Below are 25000 nucleotides of genomic sequence, written 5' to 3' on the forward strand. Positions count from 1 at the left end.
CACACCACTGTAAATGGCTCATTCAAAGGAAAAAATCCACAATTCTTATTTTCAGATGATTATAAACTAATGAAGACTGAGTTGTGGATATTAAATTCCATCTCTGCCAATATATGACCCTAGAAGAACTCCTTTTTCCTTTTCTGTGCTGGTAAAGTCTAAAACCACAACTTGACAGTGGTGTTTGTGACTTGTTCACAGCTTAAAATTTCAAAATCATAAACTCATGTTGTCTGTGTCCAAAATTGACAGCAATTATCTAACTAGTACTGTGCAGCTGTAACAATAACAAAACACAAACAATCAACTGATGAATCAAAAACTTCCATAGTACCATTTAATAACTTCATATAAATAGCATGGCCACTTTTAGAGTCACAGCATGCAGCGTTGACTTTATTCCACTAGCAGACATTTCAGTACCACTGGTCCTTCTTCAGAGGACTGAAGAAGTCAAAGGTAGAGTGATGCCTCCATTTATGGTTAAAGTGTTCAAGTGACACAGTAGACTGTGTCCGCAATGAACTCTGGGTCAACTGCCAAGGTTGGGTGAACTAGAACCAAGTTTACCTGCCAAGAATGATCTTTAAATGGTAAAAAGACTATTGGACACCTTAAAATAAGCACTCTCCATTGTTCTATTAAATACTTAAATTATATATTCACTAAATTCTACTGATGGGTGAGAAAAGAATGGACCAGAATCTCACCACTAATGATACTGTTGACTTGTCCAACTAACTGGTTAGACTTGAGAAGAAGCTGACGTGTGTCTGTCTCTGTGTCCCTCTGTTCCTCATGCTGGGTGTGACAGTCCTGCTCACTCAGGGGCGGGAATGTAGGAGTTGAAAGCTTACGGCTGAAGTATCTCTGGATGTTGTCCAGCTCGCTTAGTTTTCTCCTGTAAAAACAGAGTCATAGTCAAAGCTCAGGGTTTTTTAAAAGCAAACAATCACTGTATAGGCTGTGTGTCTGAGGAATGATACCTGAGTGCTGAAAACAGGAAGGAGCTGGAGGGATTGATGTCACCAGCACTGCTGCTATTAACAGAGTGAGCTGCTGTTTGCTCCTGCAGACTCTGATGGTAAAGACGTACTTTGTCCATGTGCTCAAAGTGGCGGTCACTCTCACTGGACCTAATCAGATGTTAGGAAATTTAATAAATGAATGGTGGACTGCGAAAGCTCGTCTCAGCAGCAGGGATATATTTGATACAATGACTGAATGAAAAGATGTGATTATTCTACAAACCTTTCAGAGAACAGCCTTTCCGTGTGGTCGGGTGACGAGATCTTCTGCTCGGTGTGTCGGCTGATGTGAGAGGGGAAGCTGCTGTATGTGGCTGTGGTATGGTAGCTGAGAGGGAGTGCCTGGAATAAAGTCTGCTGATAAAACACATTCATCATTATTAATATTAAACATAAACAAGTTATTTTGTACTTTCACTGTATGTATAAATATTTGTTCTTACTGGCGAGCTTTTAGCAGCTTCTTCATTCACAGTTTTTCTCTGCTCTCTGAGATCTTGGACCCCCGTCAGTGGTGTGATGGACACTTTGAGCTGGCCGTGACACTGACCACTAAAGTCTGTGATGTTGTACCAACCGCACACTGACTGGAACCCACAGACTAAGGGGGACAGGTCTACAGACGCAAATCCAATTACCCTCTCCGTTTCTATAAAAGTAAAAAAACAGAGAGTGAATTAATACATAAAAGAGATCAATCTAATTAGGCCTGACATGACAACTACTTTTGATGGATGATATATTGACCCCGAATTAATTGCAATAAACGATACATCATTTTGAGACCATTTTATGCCACTGTTATGACAATATAACAGCACAATAATGCATATGCACCCTTTCAAAGAGCAAAAATCAGACATTGTAATACTTCTTAAAAAGTAATCTGTTAAACATATGTTAATATATACAATAAAGTTGATATCTTATAGTACCTTAATGGGAGTAGCCCAAACTTAACTCAGTTTGACACTTGCTGTAAAAATTTGGCCAACAAAAACAAAACCAAGTGATGCCTCTTGCGACTAAAAGACAACTTTAGCGAAGCTCCGTGGACACCACAGTTGCCTACATAATCGGGCTGGTGTTCTCCCGGGGATGGACGCTCTAGAAGCTGAGCAGTTTGCAGGTGGATTTATGGAGTGGTGGATGAAGCTGTTGGAGGGTAAAACTACAAACAACAGACTTTTTGGGTTGTTGCCAGAAGATGGCAAGCTAATGGCTATCAGGACTGTGATGCTTCGACTCCCAAAGTGCTGCTGCAGGCTACCGGTAAGCTACGCTGTGTCGTTTTTTTAAGTCTTGTTTAATTTTCTTTAAACTCGCATAAGTAGGTGAGGTGGAGAAAAAAAAAAAGGGGACAACCTTTGCACCCAAGTCTTAAAATGGACGGGAAAACCCTGCTATTGATTTTGGCATTATGTTGGCTAAGATGTTGGGGACATTCTTATGAAAATACACACATATGTAAATAAAATGAGAAATACAGAAGTCTGCAAAATTAGTAAGGTCACGTCCATATACTGTACGAAAAGTAGATAACTTAATTATCGTGACAGGCCTACATGTATCATATGTTGTAAAGTAAAACTTCTTTCTTTACCTCCTTTGTGCCAAACTTTGAACACGAGAGATTGCTGTGGATCAACCAGCAGCTGCTTTGAAAGCCTGTAAATTTGAAACAAATCATCAGCCTGATATCTGATAAGAACTTGTTTTACTGTACCATCAATATCCAAAAAGATTTAACTTGATGTCTGTGATATAACTCGACCTGCACTCATGTTGATGGTCCCACACAGGGCAGTCAGTGTTGGCTATTACAGCTGTGGACACTGGTGCAGCAGAGTCTGCAGTGACGTACGAGACACAGCAGCATGGTGACCCATCACTGCGCTCTGCTAGAGGACAGCCTGCCGGAGAAACATAATACACACGTCATTATAAATGTTCTGTAATTCAAAAAAAGTGGAAGAAAGTAGATTTGAGATCATGACCTCACCTTTCAGATTCAGGTGCATAGCCTGGTCCACTGCAACAGTCACAGGGAAAGATTCATCCATGCTCATTTCTGTGTGCTGCACAGATGTGATGTCTGTAGCTGTTCCGGAGGATTTATTCTTGTGTCCCCTTGGTGATTTTTTGGGTGTAGTGGGTGAGGGGGCTCGATCTGCTGTTTCCACCTCATCTGATAAGAGCTCTTCCTGATTGTCAGAGTCCATCTGGGTGTCAACCGCAGCGGGTACTTCAGCCGGGACAGAACCTGCTGTCAGGGTGATGTGCACCCTCAGAGCAGCCCCTTGAAGATCTGCTGCTGAGTGTCTGAACAGCGGATACACACCTGAAAAACCACAAAACTGTGATTACACCCAGAAAAATTCATAATTCTACTAGAGCAATAATCATTAAAATTCTAACACAATTAATCATTGTTTACCACTTAGTGTGAGCTTCTGTTTGGATGTCTTCACTAGAGAGGACAGATCGACATACGCTGAACCAACCAGTCGGTCTGTGTTTCGAGGCCTTTGGCTTTTGTCTTTTGTAAAGGCGACCCACATCTGAACCTCCAGTTGCTCCTCTCGAAGATACCACATCAAGGGCTGAGTGCTCCTCAGCTCCACAGTTCTGCTCCCCTGGAAAGCCACCGTGGCCTGGCCTTCCTCCTCAACACAGGGGTGTTTCATCTGGGAGCAGAAGGCATCCTGGTCGTAGAACTTGTACCTGAAGTAACAGTAGGTGGAGCGCTCGATTTCACTGAGGCCTGGCAGCAGCAAGCAGTGGACAGGTATCCACGCTCTAGGCATTGAAAAAGTCAAAGACATTCTTCTCATGCTGTCTCCCCAAACTTCTTCATCATCTTGCATTTCATTCTGTGCTGTTTCCCAGCTCAAACCCTGAGCAGCTTTAATGACTCTTTCTCTGTCTGAGTGGTGGGCAAATTTGACGGAGATCTCGAGGCCTCCAACCAATATGTGCTGGTGCTGAGATGAACTTGTTTCCTGAGGTATGTACACTCCAAACCAGCCGGAGATACCTTTACGTTTGGAGAAAGAAACAAAATTACTGTGTATTTTCCAGAAAATCTATTTGACCCAGGAGCCAGTCGGAGTGCAACATACCTGTTCTTTTGTTGATAAGATCAACCAGAGGTATTTTCACTGTGCCCAGCATCACATCCTGAGGCTTATGAGTGTGTACTGCTGCAACAAATAGCACAAAACAAATTAGTAACTTGCAGACAGATATTCCTGACTAACATTAAATGTAAATACTTGCAGACACACAGCTTCTGTACCAGAATGTTTCTGAACCAACTAAAAGAGGTCAAATAAATTCACCTTTCTTCTATACAAGCTGGGGCACCTCTATTAACAATAACGTACTATGTGGACTAATTTATGAAATTTTTTAATAACTTTTCTGTAAATATTTTATTAAAAGTATTAGCTAAACAAAAAGGGGGACACTACATGTTCAAAAAAACATTACTTCCACGTAAAGTGTTACTACAAAAAGAAATAACATAAATTATAATGTCTAAATTTGTAACATTTTTAATCATATGTAATTCTGGTAAATACATCAACCTTTGCGATTATCTTTGTTCCAGACAGTGAAGACAGCAGAAGCTTCTTCCAGCTGCTCAGCCAGGCTGCAAGTTTCTCCACTGCTCCTCTGAACCAGCAGATCACAGGACAGCTCCATGTGGTGGTCGAATTCTGGGCAAAAGGTCCTGGCAGCTATGCGGGTGCACCTCCTCTCTCTCTCAGGCAAGAAGGAGAGCTGGACTGTGACATATGTGTTAAGTCCCACACTAACAAAGTAGCTGAATCTTTCATCTTTCTCTGATACAACCCTGAGACAAAGAGACAGAAACACAAAAGCAGATATAAGGCACCTCGAAGCAGTGAAACACCTGCCATCAGACCAAGTAATGGAGCTGAATGTCACTTCATACTGATCTCAAAATGTGCAGCAATTTGCTTTTATTGAAATAAGGCTAGTGGCAGGAGTGTCAGCAGTAGAGCTCTAACTCAGCAAATAAAACAAACTACATTAACTGATGGCTCGATCTGGCTTGATACCACCATCTTAAACAGTTACATATTTCAGCCTGAACAACTGCCCTTCATGCAAACCCAGAACGTTCCCATTTATCATCACACAATAAGGAAACATTTCACACACATTTACCCAGGCAAAGAGGGGAGTTTCCATTTCTGAAAAAATACTAAATTATCTATCTACATATCTAATCATTCAAAAACCTTCCAGTTTTATCTACATTTGTGTAAATTCCACTTTGAACGCCAGGTTGTGTAAATTCTGCTTACTATCACATGATTACTTGGTGATATACCTTGCTGCAGCCTGCAGACCTGATGCTCTGTGCACTTGAACCTCGAGTGTTACAACACGAGAGGAAGCTCCTTTACCGGTCTGACCATCAGGTCTCACTGGTCGGTGCTTGTACCGAATGCACACATCCAGCAGGCCTGTGAAACACAGCAGATCAGTCACAACATTGGAGATAATAAATGTCTCAGTGTAGTATTATAATACTGTCTTTACTCTGTGCATTATCTATGTACCTGAGGGCTGAGGCTGATGTTTTGAGGGACTGTCTGTCCTGGGGATCAGGGGCAGGGAGAACATTTGAGCCTCGTTAGGATGTTGTCTCTGCATGGTGACCATCGCACACAGTTTGGACAACGGAAGCATTCCTTTGGCCACAAGCTGGTCTCGAACGTTTGGATAATAATATCTGCAGAAACATTAAAATTATATGAAACCATTGATAACTTGGCCACTTTAGTTTTGCATCAAGCATTTACATCATTGATGTGTTGTGTGTTATCAGGCACTGTTGTACATTCATACACAAAGTAATGGAGGTTACATTCTTTTGTTTACAAGATAGTATGTACTGCTGCGAGGAGGTGTTTCAGAATAAATATAGCTTTTTTTTTTTGAGGAGGTTCAAGTCTGATACAGAAGAACTGCCTATATAACAACAGGGCCTCTGCCTATCAGAGATGTTAACACTTAAAGGCAGAAGCATAATTCAGGATTTAGGTGCAGGAAACTAACTGGATAAAACAGCAACAATCACAAACCTGCACCACACTTCAAACTGGACTCCTCCTCCACTGCTTAGGCCTTGACTTGAAAGAGAACTGAGCAGCAGCCTCTGAACAGGAACTCCTTCAGGAGCCAGAAGCACATGAGTCTCTGTGTGGCCAAACACCGGGTCGGGGACACACAGAGTTGTGGTGGTACGAAACAGCTTCAGGTTCACGCCTGTTGGAGGTGAGATACAGGTCAGAGTGAGGCAGAGGGAAGAAAAACTTTTTGGGATATTAAGTTGCTCACTAAAATGGCCTTACTACTCTCTATAAGGTTTTGGTCCACTTTTGCAGCAGAGTCACCGTCCTGACAGGGGAAGCTGTACTGGACGTAGCAGTCAGCCTCGCCCCACACTGTGGACTGTAGAGGTGTCAGCCCGTTTACTTTCTCCACTCTCATGACAAACACATGCTCTCTCAGAGTTTCCACCTGTGCTGCAGTCGCCTGAGGGGGAAACAGAATTGGAAGATGTGACACATTTCTTAGCTGACAAACCTGCAGACACACATACAGTATACAGTGTTCAATGAGTCTAAATGTTTAAGACGGTATTAGTATCAGATAAGAGATTCTTCATTTGTTTGGTTTTACATTTTCATGACTGTTCAGTATGATCTTAAATAGTCCATCAGTCAAATGGAAACAGCTGGACATGCTTCAAATACACTGAAGTGCTTTCTAAGTATCAAAATAAAGGTCAGCCTAGTTTACTCACTAACTTATTAGTAATATTTTTTACAGCGCAGCCGCAGACTTCATTTTTTGCAGTTTTAGCACTTCCTCAGGGAATTCTCAGGGAACTTTTTTGTGAACAGCCATGGAGGAACAAGAAGACACACACAAAAGATACTTCAAGCATTACATTACAAAATTAACACAGACCTTTGTTTGTGAATGAGGGTGATGATCAAGCAGATGAACAGGTCTCACGAGATGTGGCACAGAGTCATAGTCTTCATCCCTCGTGCGCTGGAGGGCGACTATCTGCTCTGATTGGCCCATAGCCAAAACAACCCTGAGGTGTCCTTTACAACTCCCTGAGAACACATTGATGACTGGCATGTAGCAGTCCACCCCTAAAACAGGGTACTGCGCCTGGAGAAGAAGGTGGGCGATCTTTGGATCCCTAGAGGGGGAAAAACGATAAAGGGAGGAGGGTTACTGGTCTCACGTGCTGCTTTACTGTAACAGTACTTTGGTGGTGGAAAATTCCCCGAGTTTGATTTAGAGAATTCAAGACGTGTGGAATGTAGACAAAAAGACAACAACATGATCTATTTGAAAGCGTGCAACAGCACCACCCTGAGGGCAGGTTAAATAAAGAGGATATAAATTATCCTCATAATCTGTTTGCCTGCTCTGAACTCAGATATCACAGTTGTGTTTGTAATTCTGGAGCTGCAACTAAGAATCATTTTTAAAATGACTGATTGATTATTTTCTCTATTAATCATTTGGTCTATGAAATATCACACAAAAATGCCTGTTACAATTTCCCAGGAGCTGAAGTAGTTGTATTCAAGTTGCTTGTTTTGTCCGACAACAGGTCCTGAACCCAAATTTGATTGAGTTTTCTGTACTTTGCATAAAAAAAAAAATTTAAAAAAACTTAAACAATTAATTGATTATCAGAAGTTGCAGATACAATTTCACCATAAAAGTGACCAATACCACTTGAAATCTTTTGTTATAATTTGTGTCAATTCATTACTAATCCAGACAAAAATGTACTTAATTCAATTTATTTATTGATTTCTATTAACAAAAAAAACCCAAAAAAAAAACAGTGCTGTCTGTCTCCAACTTGCCTAAATGACATGTAGAACTGGTGGAGAGGTAATTTAACGAGGCCGAGGAGTCGATCCTGCCCTGAACCTCCTGTCTTCTGCCACACCTCGATTACCAACACATTATTCTTCATCCGCTCCAGCAGCTTAGTCGTTAAAGCCACAGGAGTCACCTGAGGCAAAGGATGAAGAAAATAGTCATGTGGGTCAGTGAAATTCTGTATTTACAATGTAGATGTTGCCATCTTTGTAGCCTGATTTAAAATGTCAGATCTGGTTAGAAGACTTGATCTCCTTGGCTAACCTGAACAAAGTTGAAAGAAGGATTTGTCTGGCCCCAGCTGATGACAGATCTTGCCGTCTCATCACACCAGAGTTTACAGTTCAAGTATATGTTTGGAGCCTGCATGGGCCCACAGTTGAAGTTCTTTCCATCTGGCACCATGAGTAACGTATGCAGAAGAACTTCAGGTTCCTTGTCCACCTGCTGCTGCTGTGATCTATAAAGAGACGTGTGGAGGCCAGGATGGGGAGAGGGTTCTTTCGAGGGTTTCTGAGAACTCCAAACATTTAGTCTGGGGATTTCAAAAGAGCCAGCTGGTAGCTCCTCCCTGCCAGTGTCAACATGCTGAGATCTGGGGCTGGTTTCTCTCTGTGGACTGGGTGCAGTTTGTGAAGGTGAGGTGTCTCTCTGAGCTAGCTTGCTTTTACTTTTTTCAGTGGAGAACTCTCTGTTGTCTGCAGCGAGTTCTAGTGACACCTGAAAAAAATGTATTATAACAGTCACTTGGGTAACAAATGCCAGGCTTGCAAACATTAGTTCCTGGGTAAAGAAAACCCTATAATACCTTGAGAGGTCCAATGTCCTGTGTTTCACTGTTTCCCTCCACACTCTGTACAGGCAAGGTGACAGACTGACTCAACTGCTTGCTCTGAAGCAGAAAACGCAGCGGGTGGACTGCCTTGCCGATGGGAACAGGCTGCAACAAACAAAGCCAAGGTCATCATCTTCACTGCATTCCTTTAAGTACTTATTTATTAATGTCTACCTGTGTTTCCAGACAACCAATATTATTTATCTTAAACAATCAAATGAGTAATTTTTAGTCAAAAAAATACTTACTTTTTTTTGGTCACTCTTTCGTGAGTAAATCTTGAAGATCAGATCAGTTTCCCACCATTTTTTAACTGCTGCTGTACTGAAGTGGACAGGAAACACAGAGTGCTGATGGAACTTGATTGCTGAAAAACACAGAAGAGTGTAAGTCAGATTCAGTCACAGAGTCAAAAAAACAACTGTCACTCAGGTGGGTTTCATAAAAGCAGAATCTAAAAGGTCATACCTCCTCCTGTGACTTTACTGGCAACAGCTCTGGTCACCTCCCCATCTCCACCCTTACTACGATCATGTCGACTGGAAGTGGAAGCCACTGGGAACACATACTCAATAAAATATGTGCTAACGGAAAAAGAGACGAAACAGAACAGGCTTTGGTTACAAATATTTCAATATTACTTTTAAATGGGAGTAAACTGTTTTACGCACCACTTCTTGCTGGTTAATGGTCGAGGAGGTTTCCCTTTGCTAGAGGTTTTTCTAGGTGTGGTGGCTGCACTGCCTGTGGGTACAGTCAGGGAATCGATGGTCACTCTTGCCAGCCTGATCAAACTCAGCAAAGTCAACTGCTCTGCACTCACGCCAGGACGGATACCACCAGCATCTGCAGACCGCTGAGCCTCTGAATTTGGCCTACACACAATCAAAATATGGTGAATAACTGTCTTAAATGTACAAAAGGTGGTATGGTTTAATCTAGCCTTTTCTCATACTGTGTGATTTGTCAGTGCTACATGCTATTCTGGCTATTCTGGTTTAACTTTATTTTAACAACCTTTGAAGGTAGAGGGATAAAACACACACACACACACACACACACACACACACAAACACACACAAAATCTTCTTCTAATTGTTAACTGTCCAAGCAGCACAGCTTAACGAGCATGTAAAGGCCCTTACCCTCCACGAATCTTGGGTCCGGACTGTGTCAGCTGTTTTTCACTCAAGGACGTTTTTCCTTGACCCTCAACCTCAGTGTCATTTGGTCTGATATCGGACATCTGACACACAAGAAGACATGAATGACTTCAATGATTCTCAGTGAGAAAATAGTAAACTGACACTGACATTCCACATGAAACATGTGTTTAGCTGTGACAATTATTATAAAGTTGTCTACTTACAGGAGTTTTGTAGAACAAATTTTCCAGCAGGCTCTGATCATATTGTGGATCATTGAGCTCACTGTCCCCACATACACTGCTATGGCCAGACAGAGATTCAAGGAGGGAGCCATATCCATCCCAGGGAGGCAGAGGAGACGTATTCAAGCTAAAATAATACAATTATTGATTGAAAAGTGGAACGAGGAGTGGAGTGGAAAACTTAGGGAGAAAAGATGCTCACATTTTCAGGCACTTCTGGAAATAAATGTGTACATAAGTACCTTCCAAGGAGCAGATCCACAGCTCTGTTATCCATATCAACAGGACCGTCTAAGCTGCTATCTGAGACTACAGCAACATCATTAGAGTGCTTGAGAGCTGAATCAGCATGAAGAATATTTTGAAGAAACATCCCAGAGGGAGAAGGGAGGGACCTACAGACACAGGAATAAAGTATTATAGACTGTGCATTGAAAGATGGTAGAAAACTTTTTTTTTTTTTTTTTTTTACAAACTTTTGAAGTACTAACTTGGAAGGTGGCAGAATGTTATCCTTTGGGAGAGGCAGAGGGGTGTCTTTCAGAGCAGAGGCAGAATCCATGTCACATTTTAAAGCTGATACCACCATAGCATTTCTGAGCTTGTTTCCACGCTCTAGAATAACTGAGATGAGAGTCTGATAAGACACATTCATATATGCGCGTTTGTGTTTATGTGAATAAGATGTATAATCATGCTGCAACCAACCTGAGAGGATATCATTGGTCGATTGGCCAAAAGCCTCCTGACTTGAAGGATTCACAGCCGTTTGATTGTCCTGAGATCTGTCTGCTCTCGGCATCTGATTCTCCACTGACTCTTCTTTACCTTTGTCTTTCTGGGCATTTTGGAAATATAAGTGGTCCTTCCCTCTGAAAATATTACAGCAGTATATACAGTAAGATTTAAACTTACTACTGGCAAGCTCTTATAACAAGACACAGGCATTTGATCATGAATAGCAACAACTTCAAACCTTGGTGTGTTTCCACCGCTGCTCCCAGCTGATTCTTTCCCACTGCTGGCTGAAAGTGATCTGGGCTGCAATGGCACAGTCAGTGTGGTGACCTGCGGCCCTTCAATGCTGATATCTGTGACAGGACCTGAGCTGCTGCTGTCATAAGCTTCTGTCAGAGGCTCCAAATTAAGGGAAACCTGAGAGGGTAAAAGAAAAAAAAAGGAAATTCAAGTTTTCCTCCAGTTTAAGTGGAGTCTCAATCTTCACTGCACTTCAGCATACCGAACTTTATTCCACAAATGTTGTTGGGAGGTCAATGTGAATTCAAGTGTCCACTCACCTGTAACTCTCCCAGCTTCTCAGATGTCGGAGACACAAGTGTGTAAAATCCACCGATGGGGTATGACATAGAGAGACGAGAGATGCCCGCAACCTGAGCCCGTGCGATTGGCAAATGATCGGGTTTTGTCAGAACCTCCAGCACCAGAGAGCCCATATCTGTTCATGAATGACAGGTTAGCGGTTGATTTTAAACACACATTTAAACTGAAACATATCAAAGCCTTATTAGTTACCTGTAAGATATGAGGTGAACTGCTTTGGCCCACAGCGGATGGGGAAGCGAGCTGTGGTCTTGATGGTCTTCTGTGATGGCTGTGATCCATCTCTCAGAAAAAAGTGCGTCCCGTTGGATGACTCTCCCCACCAGCGCAGCCTGACGAATGTTGCAGATGGGGGCTTTTGAACAGTCCATAATACCCGGCTTATTGTCACCCGCAGGAAGCATCTTAGCTGGCCTTCGACCAGAGGAGGGAGGCTGGTGGCAGGGGACACGTCGCTGGGGACTGCAAAGAGCAATTTCTGATTAAGGCAAAGTCAAGACACTAACAATACAAATACTAAAGTCTAGCATCAAAGTTAACCAAATATGACAGGTAAGAGAGGTATTTGCTGTAGGAATTTGCTTGATGTTGGCTAGTATAACAGTCATATACTTAACTGTTCATAGGGCTCTGCAATAGTCCAGTATTATCATTCACTGACTTTTTGCAAAACAACATTTTGATATGACCTCAGCACACAAATCTAACAAAATAAGTTACGGGAGTCTTTACTAAAGTGTTTCACATGTGATTTTGCAGACGCTGTATATAACTGTATTAACATTGTGGTAATGTTTTCAGCTATATCACCCAACCCTACTATTCAGATAACTTACAAATGCATCACACTGCTTACAAAAAATCCCTTCCTGTTTCTAGCCCTGTTGGAATATTTAACTTTAAAATCATTAATTTAAAGAGGCATATGATCTTCGACAATAATGCATTAACCCAGGTGTGTTTAAATCAATGTAAAAGGGTGCCAACACTATTTTGTTAACACAACTCTCGACCTCAGTGCTGGAAATGAATCAGAACAAAACCCCAACACTTACAGTCAAGGTCTTAACACCCCAACTTAAGTTTGATAACAGTGTCTCATATATACATAATAGTGTTAATTCGGGAGTTTTATGCTATGCAGCAGCAAATAAAAAAATATTTTTCTTGTGAGAATAAAAAGGGATGTTATACTTTGCTTTTAGCCTCTGGCAAACCAACATACTACGTTGCGAGTTAACATTAATAAACTAAAGCTTACTGAGGCACATTAACAACTGTAACACATGCAAAAACCGAGCCAAAATAAGACCTTATCAACTTAATAAAACATTAGCCAGTGAGCTAGCATACGAGGCTAACGCGAGAATGACAGCTGACGCTAACAGCTACTTAACTTAGCTGAGTTGCTAGCAGGTAGCTAAGCTAACAACAGTTTACCTTTCTTTTTGCTGCCTCCGGCTCTGACGGACCTCTGTTTTCTGCTCTTCATCCCTCAGCTCAGTAAATATAGATGGTGAATGACAGCCAGACCAGAGCAGAGGCTGAACCGTTGGCAGGCATGATTTTTATCACACTCCAGCTGACTAATAATCCGTTTAACAGAGCTGCTAGTGCTACAAACACTCACACCCACAGCGGCAGCGCGCTAAGCAGTTTCCGAGCAACACAGTCCGAACGTGCCGCCTCCGCTGCCGCTTTAACAGAGGCATTCTGGGAAATTGAGTTTATTTTGTTGTGACGCTCCAAAGTCACATTTCTGCATAAATTTGACTAGTTAATACACATTTAGTGACCCCTGTGTGGTAGTAGCACTCTTACATTTAGATAGCTCAGATCTCAATGATGAAATATGCCTATAAATTACTGCACCCATTGTTAATCATAATGCAAGATTTATACATATGACATGATAGTAACACACATAATTCATAACAGAAGTTACAATTACCCTCATATTAGGTTTGAGTCATGCATTCAAGTTTTATATACTGAAACACAGGCACTTGTTTATTTGCTCCCATTTTAGTGCATGACAATAGACAATAATGTTTTATTCAGTGGATTTATATGGCACATTTGTTGGCAAAAGTAATAAAGAGGCAATCAAATAAAACAATACAGTAAAGGAAATGCAATGAATTATAAAATATGAGTGCAGTTCCATTAATGCATCCAAAACCTACCAGAAAAATGTCAGTGCTATGGTTGCCTAACCTGAATGTTTTTGGACTATGTCCACATAAAAAAGTAAAAAATAATATCAACCATTGTTAAACCTTACAATAAAAGCACCACTCACATTTTACAATAGAGTGAAAAATTCAACAGCTCACTAATGCCATGTAGCCTTCTTTTACATCACCAGCAGAGGGAAGCACAGATCTTTCCATTAGGGGTTACAAAGCAGGCTCACTAGCAGCAGTATTATATGTAGTGATATTCTGTCTTTTTCTAGATTAAAAGAAGCTTGCTGTATTTCTGCTTCACTTTATTTTGCTGTTGCTAGATGGCGTCTCAGTCAGTCAGACTTCAAGTCTATACTTCCATCAGTTGTGCTAATGAATGACACTGTAACAAGTAATCAGCTAGTTCTCAAAGTCTTTCACAAGTTTCCCAACATGTTAAAACTTACTGTATGGACACAAAGTGTTGAGGCAAGCATAATGGTCTCGTCACGTATGCTATAGGTAGTTTGGACTATGCTCCTGCATAGCAACAAGTCCCTCTGCAGCTATGTTTGTTGTGGTGATCATAGTAACAGTGAGGGCCACTGAGGGTGTATGGGAAGAGTTCAGAAAAAAGCCCTTTGACTTCTGGAAAAGATCAGGCCTCAGGTTGTGAGATGGACCTCTGAAAACTTTACTCTCAACCTGCTTTCCTGGATTTCCTTGTTTATTACGATTTGACAAAAAGCAGCTCAAATTCCCAGACACGAATCTCTGCTGCCTCTAGTCAAACTGAAAATCTGATTAGCATAGCACATAAAAATAATCATTGTAACTTATCTGACTATAAAATACATTTCTATAAAGTTGTTGCAAACATTTTGTAAATTTGTGTATATTCTTTAAATTAAATAAACTTGTGGTTTCAACTGTTTTGAGTCCAAAAGTAGGTATAACTGTGTTTTTAATGGCATGGATACTTGCAATGAAACTGATTAGAGCTTCAGAAAAGCAGCGTCTTGCTATCTGTCAATTCCAAGGGGAAATAATCAAGTCCTGCTGTTTAGTGTGCACACAGGAATGTGCAATATGCATCCAGTATACAGCCCCTGCTTATATTTTCCGTGTGTCAGTGTGTGCATTAGGAGCATGTCTGTTTGTGTACACTGTGGGGAGCTGGAAAGAAAACATTTATCACTGTGACGGAGCAGAGGTATTATTCCTCTGTCACCCCCACAGATCCCTTTATTCAATCTGCAGAATGCCCCCCAAAAAGGTCACATATAAAAGTACCTTATTGCACAAGCTCTTAATACTGTGTATGGTCTTTCTCACTCTGCTTTAAGATGGGTTATGACCTACTTAGGCACAGAAATCTCACATATCTGATTGGTATGCAGATAGATTGGTTGTGTGAGTTCAGACATGAAGTTAGGAGCAGACGTGTTCCCAATCACTTGGCGTGCAGAGCGTGAGTAATGACGACCAGCCTTTTGGAGCTCAATAAGAGGCTGACAGATCTGGTTCATCTGTTCCATTATACAGCCAGTTATTGAAAGAGTCTCCCACAGGAAGCAATGACCACATCGTCCAGTCAGCTGGGAATAAACAGGCACACTCACAATGACTGGTTCCTTTGACTCATAGCACCAGTCTGAACTGCAGTCCTGAGGTCTGAGATAACCCATTACAGAATGACTTCAACCCAAATCCATGTTGTTAATCTGCATTGTTGAACACAGACATTGCCTTTAAAGTCCTAAAACTAGTACAACAATGCTCTGTGTTTGCTTGTTCCAGCACTTCATGGAAGCGTAATCACATTTAAATTCATTTGAACATTCAAACAAAAACAGCATTTTATTTTTGGCTGCAACATTACATAACATAGAAAATTCTAGTTGCTTTGTGCATCACGTTAAACACTGTGTACTGTGATTCAGGCACGTTAGGTGTCTTTGTGTGCGCAAAGTACATCAGTGTTGATTTGTAATGACAAACCCTTGAGTGGGCCCAGTGTGGGCTGCAACATGTCAGTTTTTGAGCAAGGAGGCAAACAGCCCTGCACAGTTAAGTGAAACCAGCACAGTGTGTGAAGGCAGAGGCCTCTCTCCATCTGCAGGAACTGGCCAGTAGGAGCAGGAGAGCGTTTGGCCTCTGGGGGCTGATTGCCAACTGCCCCAGTCCTCTTCTACCCCGCCTCTCGTCTGTGTCCACTCCAGCACTGTATGCTTCAGGCTCCCTGGGGCCCGGGGCTCCAATCACAGACGCAGGCTGCCCCATAACAGCTTTCGCCTCCCCTGCCTGTGTGCTCACTTTCTGGCTCCCTCCTTCTCTCCACCCGCAAGTGTGCCTCTCAATTGTAGAGGCTGGCTCTTGTACTCCAAAAAAGGGGCCCAGCTATCGCTCCACCCCTCTCACTCTTCAGGATTCAGGCTGCAGCGATGTTGGAACTCCTGGCCATGCTCATGGATCCATTTGTTTGCAACTGGAACAAAAAGAAAGATGCATACTAGGTTTAACATCTTAAAAAAACGCAGAAATAAATGTTTGCATCTTTTAAACATTTGGATAATTGTCTTTGAAGCCCTAACATTAATTTATCATTATGTATAAGGTTGCTAAAAACATCACAGCCACCAAATGCTTCTGCAGCTGCTCTGTGATGATTAATATCCTTCTGTGAGATTAACTGGGTCCCTAACACATATTTCGGGAGTTTGAAGGTCTGGGGCCAACCGGCAGCAGATGTTCAGCTTCCAAGATGAGCGCTCTGTGTCTGAACTGCACTTTGTAACATCTCTAAATGCATAATGCAGCACAGATGTTGCCTCACTCTTGTACATTAGCTCCTGTACGACAAGAAAGCTGAACACTAGACCATAATGATGATGCAAAAAAAAGCTTAATCTGTTTAAAAAGAGAGCAAGGCAGACTGATAAATTGCTGTGCCTTGTTATTTTTCATACTGACATCATTGTTTGGCTCCTGTGGACAGCATCATCACATCATACCGGATCTACTGACTCTTACCCCATTTGTCTCCAATGAGCACAGGACAGCCAGCATGCAACGTGTCCACATCTCCTTGACCATTTCTGTGGAGATTCCACCAGAAAATGGCAGCTTTCTGTATAATGAAAAACAACATAAAATATTTTCAGTAAATTATTACAAATATTTCTACAAAATATCAGTAAGTAGTGAAAATGGCCGATCACAGTGTAACAAAAAGAGACACTCAAAAGAGATCCCACAGTTACACTATGTTATTAGTCTTTTTTATCAGTTTAATAGGTTCAGTTATGTTCTGTATAAACAGCCAGGAAGTGAAATCTCAACAAAAATGAAAAGTGAAAGGTTAAACCCCAGGAATGGCCTGGTAAACCTTCCACTTATTTCTCAACTGAAGAAAAAACAGCCTCAATCTCCAGTGAGGCTCAACTATACAATAACAGCATTATCTCATGGCAGTTGTTGCCATAATTTGACCTTTTAGCATTTTGACAGCTGCAGTGGAGACTGTGAGGCACAGCGTGAGGTGAAAAGGATCTAACCTGAGGCAAAAATGACATGAAGACAACAAAAGAGCAGCTCATCTTAGACATTCGCAGACTGTTTACCTCCACGACCGGAACGCTGAAGTTGGCGTAGATGAAGGCTGTGGACCCACCTGCCTCGACAGGGCTGAGCTGTGGAAAAGGACATTCCTTCAGAGCTGTGTCTTGTGTTTATGTGCTCGTGTTATAAAAAGCCACTCTGCCTGCTCCACTGTTTTAAAAGCCTCACAAAAAGTCTTTCTTTTTTTAATCACTTTCCAATTGTACTCAAATGTTCATATGGGATTCTTAATGATAATAACAAAACTATTAATATATGATGAGTTAAAAAGCACTTAACAGATTAGCTGCAAAATAAAAATTGATTAAATGAATGGAAGAAAAAGACAGGGGCAAAAGTATAGACATAGGCTGTAATATAGAAGCCAAAGACAAAATTTAGAGTTTGGTTTAAGTTTGTTGCATGACAGAACATCCATAAAAGTGTAATTTAAGCACTGGAGTCACATCTAGTCACAGTTTCTCAGGCAGATTGTTCCAAAGGCCTGCAGCACTCATGGCAAAGGCCTGACCTCTGTGTTTCTAATTTAGACTCTGCCGCAGCAGGAGCAGGAACCTGCCCAACAAACTCTGGCTGCTACCAGGGTCAAACAGGGTCACAAGAGCAAGACTTCACTCACATAAATCATGAAGGTTGCCACTCGATTCCCAGTCTTCAGCCTGAACACAGGACTTGAAGGCGACTGGAAAATTGAAAAGTTGATATAAGAATAATGTTGAATAATGCAAAGACAACATGCAGCATGCAAAGTCCATAGCAATATAATCAAGTGCTGGAACTCAAAATCAACTTACTGTTGCATGGTCAAAGTGAGGCTCATAATGGCCGCCAATTCCATAATTCACTACTTGCAGGTACTCGCCATATGGATGATTCACGTTCAGACCTGTGAGCATAGAGATCCTCTGATCCATCTTCTCGACAGTGGAGTGTGCTGAGCCCTTCAGCCATGCACTAGAAATAAAACACACTAATAAATGACAGCTTACAGTGTAAAAAGAATATCTATCATCATTTGCAGGCTTAAGTTTCATTTCTAGGGACTACAAGTGTTATGAGTAACCATGGTCTGAAATTAGCACCCATTACCCTTCAAATGCAGGTAAATTGTCAGCAGTGGTGGGTAACATCGCAAGACTATGTGCCACTTTGGCAGACAGAGAAAAGGCACAACGGAAAGTAAGACTGGCATATGATTAGATAGAGATACATATTTGAAAGCCGCTTGCAACTGCTTCATGAAAGCAAGCTGTTGGCCGTAGAATCTTATTCATTTTGGCTCACAGTATAAGTTTGTGACCAGAATTTTAATGAATGCACATCAATAAAACGACATGCACACATACATACACGCCCATGTATTATTGTATCAGCTTCACTGCCTCATGTGTCAGTTTCATCAGAAGAAATATAGTGCTCCAGGGATGACAGTTAACATCACACTGGTTTTCTCATCCAAAAGCCTACGGGATTTTGGACTATTGCCGAAAATAAGCTCTGTGGCAAACAAACGTTTATGATACTTACAAGTTTTGTTTAGCAGGGTAATCTTCACAGATGAGCACCATTTTCATGATTATTGAAATGTAATCACCAGAGGTAAAAACCTCATGCAGTGATATAAACTTCTGCACATAGCAGGTTATCATGTATGTGTGCATGTTCACAGTACCTCCACAAAATAGGGCTCCCCAAAAGCCACATTGTAATTCAAGTACTGGAATTTACCACGCATGTTTTTTGTGTAAATATATCAAACATTGAATGATATCATTCTTAACATAAGTGATGTCTAAATGGTCTACATGTTATTACTTTATTTAGCACTTTAGATTTCAAAAGTGGCAGATAAACTTTCTGAGTGGCGAACAAGACCCTGTTTAGACCCTGTAAATAAGTGTTGTAAGTCATTTGTACCTCTTGCTGATGCGATACTCTGCTGTTGCTTGTTTCTCTCCAGCTGCCACCACAGATCGTCTCAACTGGTCAGCAAAGACAGAAAACAGCATTTTATGAGTGTGCAGTTGTTGCAGCAGCCAAGCTTTTATATGCAGCTGCAGGCCGTGAAAAAATGTGAGTAATAGCGTGACGAGATGCTTCAGTGACATGTTCAAAATAAAAACTGAAAGCAGATACGACCAAATCCAGAATGTGGACGCAAAAGGTCGCGATGATGGACTTCCATTATTTTTCTAATCCTGCAACCCAGTTCTTGGAGGAGCCTTTATGGATTTCATAAACCCCTCTTCAACTACAGGTATCAGTTTCAAGTTTCATTTTATCTTCACCTTGTCAAAGTGCACCTTTAAAAAAAAGTCTGGAAGGGAGTGTGGGGAAGACCAGATGTTTTGGACAGAGTTTGCCCTTCGTAAAATTGAGCCCCTGTGATTTATTTGGACTGACTTTGCTTACATCATACATGCTTTTCAATTTCCAATGAGTACATGAACTTGCACACAATATTTCTGATTCAGTTTGCTAATCAAACTCCTGATGACTTCCAGGCATCTTATTGCCACGAGAGACATTATGTCATGAATTTCTAGGCTGGCACAAAAGAGGGAATGTTGTAAACAAACACACTAACAATATCTCATTTCACAGATCAATTAATTGTCAAAAAAACAATACAACGACAGATCTGTTAACTCCAAACAACAGACCTGTTTTATAGGCTGTGGGATCCAGCACGAACAAAGTGTAAACCATGCTCATAGTCCTTAACAAATGCTGCTCACTGCTTCAAACTAACACCATACCCAGGGCCTGCTTTCAATAAACCCACAGGCTGACATAATGATGAAATAAGTACAGGGGTTTCCATCCGAGCAAAGGCTGGAAAACTCACTGAACAATGCCAAAACCTCACAGAAACTATAGGGCACCAATTGAGTTAGCCCACCAAATATTCCCTGAAGAAACTGAGTCAGCTCTGGGGACCGTGCGCTGTAGCTTTCCATTAAGTGAGCAGAAAAGTGATAGTTGCTTTCATATAGATACTGAGGCTCCGTGATAGTGGGCTGAATATTTACCAGTGGAGCTCTGCAGGGTTATTTGGACAGTTTGAGGCGCTCGGCCAAGTTTTTATAGTAATGTATCCCTCATTCCTTTAGGCCTTGCTAAATGTTTGGAAGCACACCAGCTCTTCCTCCATAGGGTCTTTCCAGGTTCTTTCCAGCAGGAAAAGGTTGGCTTAGACCCCAGCAGCCAGAAAACCTCACAGCAGAGCAGATCATCAAGTAATATGTATGTTCCAAAAAGAAATATTTTTTTATAGGACACCCTTACTTATTATACAATAAAAAAATCTCAATCTTGTTCAAGGCTTTGTAGCACTATGTTGCCCCTTGACTTCTTAAAGTAGTTAAAGTACTTATGATGCAAAATGGCCCCATTCAGAGCATTATACTATTATAGGTTATATTACTGAATAATTATCACAGATGCATTAACTTGTAAGCATTTTACTGTTGCATCTGCTCAATGTCAAGCTAATTAGAGCCACTTTATATACTGGTAGTTTATAATCACCTGAAACAATGATTTTTTGTGTTTTCATTATAGAATGAGCTGTTTAAAGACCAAAGATTTGTGACAAGACAAGCTGAAACAGGCAACGACTTGCAATGCGCCGTTCTGCAATGTTTTAAAAACCTGCAGGTTCACACCAATGCAACTAGATGAGACAGTGCATCATCTCTATGCAACAGCTCTCTGTACTTCCATTCTGATTTGCAGCTTTTCAGGCTTATTTTGTGGCTGAATATAATTTGTAGCTTCTGAAAATATGAATGGGGATAGTGATAGTGAGATGCTGGCTACAGTTGCATATGTAGTAGTGATGAAACAATAGAGGGCTTGGCAGGGACAGAGCACCAAGCAGAGCCGCAAGCGACCATGCTGTCTGCGGCCATTTTGATTTGACCAGCAGACTTCAGTACAAGCCAATTGGCTGTAGAAACAGGTGACATGCTCAAAGAGTATCTTTGACGTGCTTCAAGGTGATGTTCTAAAACCAGCAACCAGCAATTTGACCAGCTGAGCTGCAGGTGACAGCATCAGCCAGCTTGAAAAAATGGTTTTGTCGGAGTCCGTCATGAATTTTCACATCAGCCACCATTGTTCTCCTATATATACTTGGTACACAGAAGAAGTTTCAGTTCTGCAACCTCATTGCTAGGTGCCATTAAGCCAATATTTTCCTGGTAAAAAGCAAGAAAGACAAAGCATATCCTAAACACACAATATGATCAAGAACAGATAAAAATTAATATCTGTAGTAACTGTAGGTGTTAATCAGTTAAAAAGACCTGATTCTTCAATGTGAGACTAAGTTACAGGGCGTTCACTTGATGACATGTTAAATCTATTTTCTAGCATGGTGCGAGTATTTGTTGATTGCAACAAACTTCAACACACTCTGTTGAACTTTTGCTGTTGCCAAGAAAAAATACTTTGCAGCTTCACATTTGTGAGTCCCATGTGCGAAAACTCAACAAAACATGGGATTACAAAACTGTTCGAGGACCTAATTGGATCAACTCAAAAAATGCAGAGCAGTCTGTAAAAACATGGCTTATTTTTTCTAATTTCAAATAAGCTGACGTATTGGAGACATGTGGTTTTTATTTGTTAACTTGCAAGGGATGAGGAAAATGAACATACCCCTGGCTGGGCAACCCTCTTGATGTCCTCAACCTCTGTGTCAGTGATGAAGTTGTGGTACAGGACCACATAGGGCCTCAGGCTGAGCACTTCACGTCTTACTGGCAGCAGTAAAAGCTTAGGATTCCCATTGGTGAAGTAGTCGCAGAATAGTCTGGGGTTTTTAAACTGCATTTTCTGCTGAGAAAAACAGGCATCTGAGGTCCATTAACAAGATCAAAACAAAAATTCATTTTTTGTTTTAATCAGCAAACAATTACTCCTAGAATTCTTCACTCCCCACAAAAGAACATTTGACTTTCGGATGATTATAGTCTTTTTATGGCCAAGGAAACCACAATTACAAACTTGTATCCTAATAAACTCTTGAATAAAGGCTGAAACTTGGGAACAAATTTGTGACAAACTACTTGGAGCTGTTTAAAAGACATTTTAAAAAAAGAGGCTTATTGTGGTTTATCTTTAGCCATGCCAGCAGCCGGTCCACCACTTTGGTTCAGACTGAAACATCTCAGCAAACAGTGGATGGATTGCTAATCAGTTTTTGTACCGATTCATGGTCCCCAGAGGATGAAACTGACTGACTTTGGTGATCCCCAAGGTTCCCTCTATTGTGTTCTGGTTTCCGTTTGTAGTCCGAGGAGAATTGACGAATAACCTTTAAATGATGGTAAACAGTCCGTGTTGACAGGCGAAGCGCATTGGCTGTCTGCTATCGTCTGAAGATGAGTTTAGCTTTATATTAGCTTTCTAAAAATTCATCTGCATTCATATAAAGATATCTGAGAGACAGGCCGAAATGACCAGTACATGGAAGAGGAAGTCTTGGCCCAGATATCAACTGGCTACACAAGATCAGCCCACCCTCCACTTCTGCCCTGTTTACTGAGCCTCTTTCTACATCTACATTGCACCTTTTAACATTATACATCCAGCAGGACAAAAATCACTGCTGGCTACTGAACATTTTCTCTAATGTAAATCTAATGTAAACGTACAAAGGCAGATGAATAACATATGAAACATCTGATTTCTAAATGAAAAAGAGGCTGAGAAATTGATTCATTCACTTTTTTCTGACCTCCCAAAAAACACCACAGAGAGACTTCAGATCATTCAAAACTGCAGCCCGGCTATTAACCACAACCAAGAGGAGACAGCACATCAGGCCAGTCTTAGCTGCTCTTCTCTGACTTCCTGTTACATTTTAAGCTCCTCCTCTTCATAGACAAGTCCTACATGGGCTAGGATCAAGCTACATTGCTAACTCCCTTGTTAACTATTTGCCTCCAAGAACACTGCGATCATGTGCTGCTGGTTTATTTGAGGTTTCCAGTAGCAGCCAGAAAAAGCTATGGAACACACTACCCATAGATATCAGGGAAGCTAGCTCCCTTAATATTTTTAAATGAAAGCTAAAAACGTATCTGTTCACTTTAGCCTTGACCAAGCTCTAACTTCAGGTCTGAAACTCTGTCTTTTTTTACACTGTTACTCTCTGGTAATGCTTCACACTGCTGCAACTCTTTTAAAATCTTACTTGATTTTATTATTTATAGTTTTACAATTCTGATTTTATGAATCACTTCTGTTTTATGTTCATTCTGTGTGTTTTCATGTGAAGTACTCAGTGCTTATACTGCCCTTATTGTAAAGCACTTTGTGCTGCATTTCCTGTATGAAAGGTGCTACATAAATAAAGTTTATTATCTGATTTATTGTACAACCCTGAATGAATCAATATGCTGTTGTAAAAGATGAATTCCAGTGCACATTTGGTTGGTATTATACGATTAAGAATACTGTGGTTGATATATTAACTTATTCCTGATCCCTCCCAGATATTTTCCTAACACACGTTATGTGTTCAGAATGATTAACTGTGATGAAAACCTGAGAGCCTTGTGTCTGGCAGAGCCTCTCGTAGGTGTCCCGGGTAGTTAAGTGACTGGAGTTGGGTCTCCTCAGCCCATCGCCCCTCATTGATATGGATGGACTCTTAACCAGCAGCTTCTCGTATTTGTCAACGTTCTGCAAAACTCTTCCATTCATTGGATCTGAGAGGAAACGTGTAATGAGAAGTCACAGACTACATGGCATGTTTTTATTTAAGGTGCAGGCTTCAGTTTAGAGAGGCCAGATCACATACATTTTTATGCACCACAGACGGGATTAAAGGAAGAGGACACGTTAAATGAGAATAATTACCATGATGCAGTAATTCCTGAGATAAACTGAGAGCGTAGGAGACGTTCCCTGTCTGAAACAGTGAGAGGAATTTAGGGCAGTGCAATCCATCAATCATCTTCCACATGTGCAAAGTGTCCTTTTACCTACTTTAAAGTGAGAGAAGGCCAGGTGGTCCAGAGCGTCCTCTAAAGTTCCTTCATTCTCAGGGCTCCACTCGCCTCCTGTTCCCCTGAAGAGACGCACCGACTCCTCCAACCACTGCACCGAGTGGTAGTAGTCTTCCTGCTCGTAGGCCACCTGGATAAAATAACACTTAGGTTACAGCCAGTCATTCTGAAGGCGGCTCAGTGTCAGCCTGTTCTGTTGTGTTCAGGCACTGGACTGGATGACCAAATGTCAGCCCTCTGATCCATGTGCGTGCACAGTTGTCAGATTTGACTATGCTTTATAGTCACATCCAGTTAGCAGCTATCAGTCAGGCTAGCTTTGGGTCGGTGCCAGCAGCCAGAATCGGACCAGTTTCCTCAGCATTAAGATGGCATCATGCTGTCACTCTCGCATGCTGAATTTAGGCCTTTGGACCAAACCATTTTGGCTACTTCAACTTACTTTGAATTGGGTTACAAAAAATGGCATTTTCCACTGATGGCAGGTAGGAGGAATGCAGAAATGTGATGTGAAATAGAGTAGTAACCCACAAAATATGAGACTTAAAAACTTGGAAGAATCCTGTTGGATGAATTTAACTCTTTGGAACCTTTTTAAGATGTCTGTGATTGTTTCTGTGCTGTGTTTTGTTGTGTAT

The 25000-nt window shown here is 41.3% G+C and overlaps 2 protein-coding genes across 4 annotated transcripts; both read right to left on the reverse strand.

The window, feature by feature from the left end:
• Nucleotides 1–465: 465 nt before the first annotated feature.
• Nucleotides 466–13188, reverse strand: c2cd3 (C2 domain containing 3 centriole elongation regulator). Of its 3 annotated transcripts, none has more exons than XM_050039519.1 (30): nucleotides 12992–13188; nucleotides 11744–12013; nucleotides 11509–11666; nucleotides 11187–11365; nucleotides 10919–11082; nucleotides 10702–10834; nucleotides 10453–10605; nucleotides 10190–10337; nucleotides 9966–10066; nucleotides 9492–9695; nucleotides 9289–9404; nucleotides 9069–9187; nucleotides 8794–8925; nucleotides 8250–8705; nucleotides 7967–8118; nucleotides 7041–7284; nucleotides 6419–6602; nucleotides 6149–6332; nucleotides 5624–5796; nucleotides 5392–5527; nucleotides 4619–4887; nucleotides 4151–4228; nucleotides 3466–4065; nucleotides 3031–3369; nucleotides 2803–2941; nucleotides 2632–2696; nucleotides 1472–1677; nucleotides 1252–1385; nucleotides 987–1136; nucleotides 466–901 (listed from the first exon to the last, which is right to left on the reverse strand). In XM_050039519.1, the coding sequence occupies exons 1-30, from the start codon at nucleotides 13041–13043 to the stop codon at nucleotides 673–675; spliced, it is 5667 nt and encodes a 1888-aa protein (XP_049895476.1). In that variant the 5' UTR covers nucleotides 13044–13188; the 3' UTR covers nucleotides 466–672. The 3 variants fall into 3 exon arrangements, with proteins under 3 accessions (XP_049895476.1, XP_049895475.1, XP_049895474.1); XM_050039518.1 differs by having other exon boundaries at nucleotides 1252–1382; nucleotides 4151–4231; XM_050039517.1 differs by having other exon boundaries at nucleotides 4151–4231.
• A 1436-nt stretch (nucleotides 13189–14624) lies between these two features.
• On the reverse strand, nucleotides 14625–24507 carry p4ha3 (prolyl 4-hydroxylase, alpha polypeptide III; the record flags this gene model as incomplete). Its single annotated transcript, XM_050039516.1, has 10 exons — nucleotides 14625–16207; nucleotides 16753–16849; nucleotides 17343–17411; nucleotides 17960–18022; nucleotides 18135–18294; nucleotides 19258–19322; nucleotides 22006–22182; nucleotides 23899–24062; nucleotides 24214–24265; nucleotides 24343–24507. Coding segments are annotated over 10 exons (1083 nt in total), but the record flags the coding sequence as incomplete, so codon positions are not given.
• Between the last annotated feature and the right edge of the window lie 493 nt (nucleotides 24508–25000).

This window comes from Epinephelus moara, unplaced genomic scaffold (genome assembly GCF_006386435.1).
Source record: "Epinephelus moara isolate mb unplaced genomic scaffold, YSFRI_EMoa_1.0 scaffold1142, whole genome shotgun sequence".
Lineage (NCBI taxonomy): Eukaryota > Metazoa > Chordata > Actinopteri > Perciformes > Serranidae > Epinephelus > Epinephelus moara.

Excerpts from the sequence above, each read along its gene's own strand:
- c2cd3 (XM_050039517.1), bottom strand. The coding sequence starts at position 13,043 with ATGAAGAGCAGAAAACAGAGGTCCGTCAGAGCCGGAGGCAGCAAAAAG. Across the intron at positions 9,405-9,491 it reads CCATTAACCAGCAAGAAGTG|CACATATTTTATTGAGTATG; the intron begins GTGCGTAAAACA and ends TTTTTCCGTTAG. Across the intron at positions 6,603-7,040 it reads ACCCTCATTCACAAACAAAG|GCGACTGCAGCACAGGTGGA; the intron begins GTCTGTGTTAAT and ends TTTCCCCCTCAG.